This window comes from Phycodurus eques, chromosome 5 (assembly GCF_024500275.1).
Source record: "Phycodurus eques isolate BA_2022a chromosome 5, UOR_Pequ_1.1, whole genome shotgun sequence".
NCBI classification, from domain to species: Eukaryota; Metazoa; Chordata; class Actinopteri; order Syngnathiformes; family Syngnathidae; genus Phycodurus; species Phycodurus eques.
In genome coordinates this window covers 9,425,716-9,432,731 of record NC_084529.1, presented here as the reverse complement: position 1 = coordinate 9,432,731, position 7,016 = coordinate 9,425,716, and the positions used below count along the sequence as shown (strand labels likewise).

Genomic DNA, 7,016 nt, shown 5'->3' with positions numbered 1-7,016 from the left:
GCATTTTCATATTTCATTTGTAATTTATCTTTTTGCGGATTTCAATGACATTCACAAGTATATGGAAAAGTCCATGCATCAATCATTTTGAGCCAGCCTCCATTGTCCATGAATCACACCTCTTTGGTGTTTACTCGTTTATTAACAACTTATGTACGGTGGGTGTCTAGACATGATAATATGCTTGAATGAAAAGTGCATAAGCCCATGCGTGTAAAAAAGGACTTGTGCGTGAACGGGAGAATATGGCCCTAAATGAACCACTTCTGAGAGCTGCAGACACCACCTCATGGAGAAGAAGGAAATGATCTGTGCCCACCACAGACAAAACAATTATCTTGCATGGATTGTTTTACTAATTGCCAATCAGTTCCTGCTTCTTTTGAGCAGTATTTACTTATTTAGAAATGAGCTGTGACCAAGAGATTCCCTGCACTATTTATTGACATTGGTTCAATGAGAAGAAAGTTACTATGCATGCACAAATTGCAAGTACAATATTTCAAAGAGATTGTAGGAATAAAGTCAATTTAAAACACAAAATATTCAAATATAGATATTTACAATGCATTGAACATACCATACAACAAAAGCAGCTTTCCAGGGCAGATTATCACAGCTGATAAACACTTCATCTTGTGAAACCCATACTTTTAAATGATGTCAATAAAGCAATACACAATACATATTTGTATCACACAAAATGTAATCAGGTCGGACATTTCATTACAGGCATTTTGCAATTCTCTCCATAGATTATTTTAATTAAAATAATATTTTACATTTTTCCCTCTAAACACAAATTTTCCGAAATACAGTCTGAGACTCAAAACTTCAAAACTTACAAATTACCAACTCAGAAAGACTTACACTATAAGGGGCTGTTTTTACAATGCAGTCCTAACTTATGAACTAAATGTAATGGTGTTTCGGTGGGTCAGGTGGACCGCCGCGGATCCCTTGGTGTGGGTGGTTTTTTCGACTAGGCCGTTCTCGGGGGGGCCGCTGGGCCCGCCCTCCCTTGTCGGCTGGGTGAGGTGGGGTCCTCTGTCCCCATTGTGCTGGCACAGCAATTCCACCTCTGACGTTTATTGTGCATGCAAGATGGTGTCAATTCCCTTGCATGTGTTCACAGACACACACCCTTGGGATTTAGTTGCTTGGTGTGGAGCAAGCCCCTCATTGCCATAAACAACTTTTGTGATACGGCAAACTTCTTGTGATGTCCCCTCACTTGCACTCCATTTCTACAGATGTTAAGAATGTACATAGCCACTCACACCACACTCCAGTTACACAGCCGGGTCCTCTACCCTTGTCCTGCTCTGTTCCCCTCCTGTCCTGTCCTACATTGTCCTGTTCTTCCCTCACAGGGTGTAGCACTACTATCCTGTGGAAAACTTGAATCCAATGTAACACTGTTGTATGCATATAATCCTTTGTTTGGTTTAGATTCTTATAGCTCGTGTTGTCTATTTGTGTGTGTGTGTGTGTGTGGTTATTTTCTCTTTGTCCTCTCCTTTTTCTTTTCGGTCCCTCCCCTTTAAGACCTTGTTCTGTGCGACTGAGATTTTCAATAAATCCATCCATCCATTTTCAACACCGCTTATCCTGGATAGGGTTGCGGGGCGCTGGACCCTATCCCAGCTGACTTCAGGCGAAAGGCGGACTACTCTCTGAACTGGTCGCCAGTCAGTCGCAGGGCACATGTAGACACAGACAACCATTCACACTCACATTCACACCGTCACTGAGTGGGAACTGAGCCCACCCTGCCTGCACCAAAGTCAGGCGAGTGTACCACTACACCATCAGTGACCTATTATAAATATCCATCATATTACAAAGAACCACTGTAGCAGTATAAAAAAATCCTAAATCCTCTGTTGCACAGTAAATCTTTTCTGGCTCAAAAGGGAAACAGATTCTCCATTCTGCTTGACCGAACCGCCAAATAGGGCAAGTTACAATAAAATAAAATAAAAAATGTAATGGTCAATGGAAAAAAAACAGCAGCTTGACAAGGTTAGCACTGAAATACTATAACTATTGGATCAAATATTGAATTTGACTGTCAGTGACATTGTAAGGTTTTGTGTAGATTCATGTCTTATTTCAGTCTGTATCAGCATGAACACGTGCTTGCGATACAGATAGTATAATCATACATTCTTTTAAGGCCAAACAAACAAATACACATTTTTGGGCGGGATGGATAGGAAAAGTGATGTAAAAGTACCCAATCACATAACAGGCAACACTAAATATTATAATTATAATACGAGATCAAGAACAGAACAGAAAATGAAAAGGAAAAATAAAAAAATAGGAAAAGGAAAAGGAATTTATTTTCCTGGCAGTGTTTTTTTATTCTTCTGACACATTTAAACATTTCGTTTCCCTAAGGAATGGATTCCATAGCTTCATAATGAATGTTTATTCAAACTAGTGAATACATAAATTGCTGAATGGATTAAGCATCAATCAAAAATATCCACAACCTCTATTGTTAGCTAGAGCACAATTAAATACTATTTTGGTAACGCTCATTACAGAGAAACAGGTTGGTCTAGCAGGCATCTTTCAGTAGTGACCTTGTTTTAAACAGGATAAAAGCCTCTAAAAGACTAGCACGTGCATTTACTTTGGCCTGCCCTAGATTGTATGTTTAGGAACTAAACCAACGGAAAATTAAAGGCAAGAATCTTATACATTGTACTGGATGTGCCAGCACTGGTCAAAACACAACTCTGATTAAACAGAATGATTAATCAACATAAGGGGCGGCATCATGTTGGGCAAAATCATTATCAGCTGTCGACCAGAAGTGACATCAAAATCACTATAGCGCGTTACCTGCTAATACAGCCGGCCATCGCACTGTGTCGGCTGAGAGACTCCTGAGAGCGGTTGATTTAATCACTGGATCTTGTGTAGACCAAGGCTGAGCTGGAAAACATGCAATGAACATCAGAGGAAGCATAGAAAAGAGTAAAGGCAATGTATATCAACTTCTTGATGTGAAAGAGAGCTGCAAAAAGGGATCCAGATCAGCTCAGTACAAAACAGGAATGAACCGAAATTAATGAAACCTACTAATAATTGATTTTTTCCCCCGAAATTTTCACGCTTTTACTTTTTAAAAGTTTAGTTTAAGCCTGTCCTCTTCCTGTTAGCCATTTTGGGACTGATGTCATTGTTGGATGCCCGTCAGAAGCAGAGAGCTGTGATTGACTTTCTTGCTTTGAAAGAGGAACCACAACTAAACCTTTTCAAAAAGGTTGCAAAATGTGTATGGGGGGTAGGGTTATGTCATCAAGGATAACATATGATGGCGATGTCATCAATGGTGACTCTATTGCCGCTTTCCCGTTACAAGTTCCAGAATGGCCTGGCCCCACTCTGCCCCGGCCTCACTTGGCCCAGCCTGGCCTCCGTTGCTTTTCATTTACAACAGGCACCCATCAAAAGTGGGAGGGATTGGAGCGGGATCAAGAAGAAGGTGACACACTCATTTCTTGTTGCGCCTTCCATCTCACTATATTTCATCTTCTGCCATTATGGACAAAAATGCCAGCACCTCCTCAGTCGACCACAGAACAAAAGCTGCTTTAAGCCTGTCGCACACTGCACGACGTGGTCGGACCCGAATGGACCGGCCCATCGTGTAGAGTTGCCGACGCACCCCCGCACAGAGCGATTGCACAAGTGTATTGCCGGCGAGCCTGGTATAGGTGTTTGATGCTGTGTATTCGGTATCTTTATGACATTCGTTAAACAATAAAATGATAGATTAATAGTTAAGGCGACACGGTGGACGACTGGTTAGAGCGTCAGCCTCACAGTTCTGAGGACCCGGGTTCAATCCCAGGCCCCGCCTGTGTGGAGTTTGCATGTTCTCCCCGTGTCTGCGTGGGTTTTCTCCGGGCACTCCGGTTTCCTCCCACATCCCAAAAACATGCATTAATTGGAGACTCTAAATTGCCCGTAGGCATGACTGTGAAGTGCGAATGGTTGTTTGTTTGTTTGTATGTGCCCTGCGATTGGCTGGCAACCAGTTCAGGGTGTACCCCGCCTCCTGCCCGATGACAGCTGGGATTGGCTCCAGCACGCCCGCGACCCTAGTGAGGAAAAGCGGCTCAGAAAATGGATGGATGGATGGATTAATAGTTAAGGAAGAAGGAGGTTGCTAAAGAGAGAGGGTGTTGGTGAGAATAAAAATGAGAGTGTGGATATTTGAAAGGAGGCTCGCTGGTTTTATTCCTTTGAGCATACCCAGCGTGTACGTACGTTCGCGTACATTCTGGTCACAAGTTTTGCTTTTTCATCCACAGGTACATTATACATTATGAATATAGTTAAGTATTGATGTCCATCCATCCATTTTCAGTACCGCTTATCCGCACTAGGGTCACGGGCGTGCTGGAGACAATCCCAGCTATTTTAGGGACGAGAGGCGGGGTACACCCTGAAATGCTCGCCAGCCAATCGCAGTTAAGTATTGATGTAATACATAATATTTGATGCTTTATATACTATTTTTAAATGGGTTGATGCGGCGCGCCGTGCGGCTCGCTAAGCCTGGAAATGTGTTTTCCTGTGAGGGAAAGCTTAACTACGGTGAAGTTAAGACAGCGATTCAAAATCGGCAATGCTGGTTGGGGGTAGAACCGGTACAATGGGCAAGGGGCATATGATCTTCTCTTAACGGTGCCTCAACCCTCTCTAAAGATGGTCTGCCGATCCTTTTCTTGTTACGGAGGTCACGCAAGATCACTCAAAGCAGGGTCTTGTTCTACGCCTTTGATCCTGGACACCCACTTTTTGACTGTACTGTAGCCTATTACAGCTTCCCCATACACATTTTGTCAACATTTTGAAAATGTTCGATGGTTGTTCCACCTTCCAAAGCAAGAAATTATTATAAATGATTTCATTCCCAAAATAGCTAACAGGCGTAAAAAAAAAAGAAATTCCATCCATCCATCCATTGTCTTCCACTTATCCGAGGTCAGGTCACGGGGGCAGTAGCTTCAGCAGGGAAGCCCAGACTTCCCTCTCCCCAGTCACTTCCTCCAGCTCTTCCGAGTCAAGCCTGAGAGACATAGTCTCTCCAGCATACAAACTCTGACACCGGTCGTACAGGGACCGAACAGACGTTTGGGACGACCAGAACCCTTCAGAGTTGGCCGTCCGGCCAAACTGAGCAATCGGGGGAGAAGAGCCTTGGTGAGAGAGGTAAAGAAGAACCCAAAGATCATTGCGGCTGAGCTCCAGAGATGCAGTCGGGAGATGGGAGAAAGTTCTAGAAAGTCAACCATCACTGCAGCCCTCCACCAGTCGGGCTTATGGCTGTGTGATATTTCATTTTTTCTTTTTTAATACATCTGCAAATATTTCAATAATTCCGTTTTTTTTTGTCAATATGGGGTAATGAGGAAAAAAAATCACTTCAATTATTTTAGCAAATGGCTTCAATATAATAAAGAGTGAAACATTTAAGGGGGTCTGAATACTTTCTGTACCCACTGTATATCAATCAGGAGAAGGGTATTTCAAATGTATATGAATCATTACCCATCGATATATTACCGTAGCATCCAGCTGAGTTTTTTGTTTTATGCGTCAGGAACATTAACTTGGTTATCATTTGATGGCGACCCTTTCACATCACTTAGCAGGGACATGTCAATGGAACTGACATCTAAACAATAAGCTGCTGATCTGATAAAATTGTCTGCTTTGTCGCCATTGATCACCTTTGTCGCTTGATGACCATTTCCATTATGTTTTGTGCTTAAATCTGAAGCAATGTTTACAATGGCTCTTTTGGTTTCTTCATTGGGTCCACTAATATTAGTAGGTGGGTCACGGGTCGTACTGAAGCCGGCAGGAATGGCTGACAATGTCCTCTGCTTTCCCTCTTTCTGCTTGCAGTGGTACAGCCCACGAAATGCTGAGCGAAACTTCTGAGACATGGCATTGTATATCACAGGGTTGATTGCACTGTTGGCATAGATGCAGGTCCGACAAAATAATAGGAACCAGGAATCCAGATAGGGTGTGGATACAAAAGAGTTGATCAAAACTAGTGTTCGATAGGGCATCCACAGCAGAGCGAATATGATCACCACTACAGCTAACATCTTTGTCACCTGTAGAAAGGAGGTAGAGAAGAGAGACCGCATTAAACACAATTTACAGCGATGGAGTTTCCACAGAATCACAGAATTAATGGGCTGTTTCTCATACAATAAATAGTAAAGTATTAACAACCAATTCCCTATTGTTGTAATATTTAAAATAGCACAAATGTGCACCATCTTGAATAAGAATACAGATGGACTAGTTTTCTCATTTTTAAAACCACCTGAATGATGATGACCCGATTGATTGTTGTTGCTTTTGAGTGGTGGCCTCACCGCTAGCAGTGGCTAACTGCTAATGCTACATGTGCTTTGAATGACAGGCTGTAGTGACTGCCAGGCAATTGGGAATTTCGGGACAACTCCCAAACGGCCGTTCTCTCCTACATAATTTCCAATACACGCAGCCATCTTTTAACAAAACATAATTACAGACTACTATTCAACAAATACAAGACGGCTTTTCGGGAAGCCTTATGTCAACAAGGCCGATGTGCTCGTGCATGCTAAGCCGAGTGTCCCGGCTGCCGGCCGGAGTCCCGGTATAGTTTATAGCCTGCAGGCTGCTCATTGGACCCTTGCTTTTGTGCCGTGCGCGCTGGGACCAACAATTGTTGGTAAGCAGCAGACAAGGCCTAAGCCGGTCGTCTACGCCCCCCTACGCCCACACCAGATGTGAACCAAAATGTGCAAAGCTAACGGATCTTTTCAGTGGAGGAAGGATCCAGCAGCACAACTACAGGTGGGCACAGTGGGAGAATGGCAAAATGTTTGACCTAGCAGACCATGCATTTGTTATACAAATGATTTGGTATACAAAATTGTTAAATACTTTAGTCCTTATATATTGCAAGCATTATTGATTCTTGT

General features: G+C 42.9%; 1 protein-coding gene across 3 annotated transcripts in view; it reads right to left on the bottom strand.

The window, feature by feature from the left end:
- Positions 1-434: 434 nt before the first annotated feature.
- The window catches only part of trhr2 (thyrotropin releasing hormone receptor 2), a 33,758-nt gene continuing 27,176 nt past the window's right edge, over positions 435-7,016 (bottom strand). Inside the window, exons 6-7 of one of the 3 annotated variants that reach the window (XM_061677412.1) lie at positions 5,760-6,155; positions 435-2,949 (exon numbers count right to left, since the gene is read on the bottom strand). In XM_061677412.1, coding sequence (XP_061533396.1) covers positions 2,920-2,949; positions 5,760-6,155 — 426 coding nt within the window. In that variant the 3' untranslated portion in view covers positions 435-2,919. Of the gene's footprint in view, positions 2,950-5,251; positions 6,156-7,016 lie in introns of those variants that run through there. The other 2 variants (XM_061677413.1, XM_061677411.1) reach the window with 2 other exon arrangements.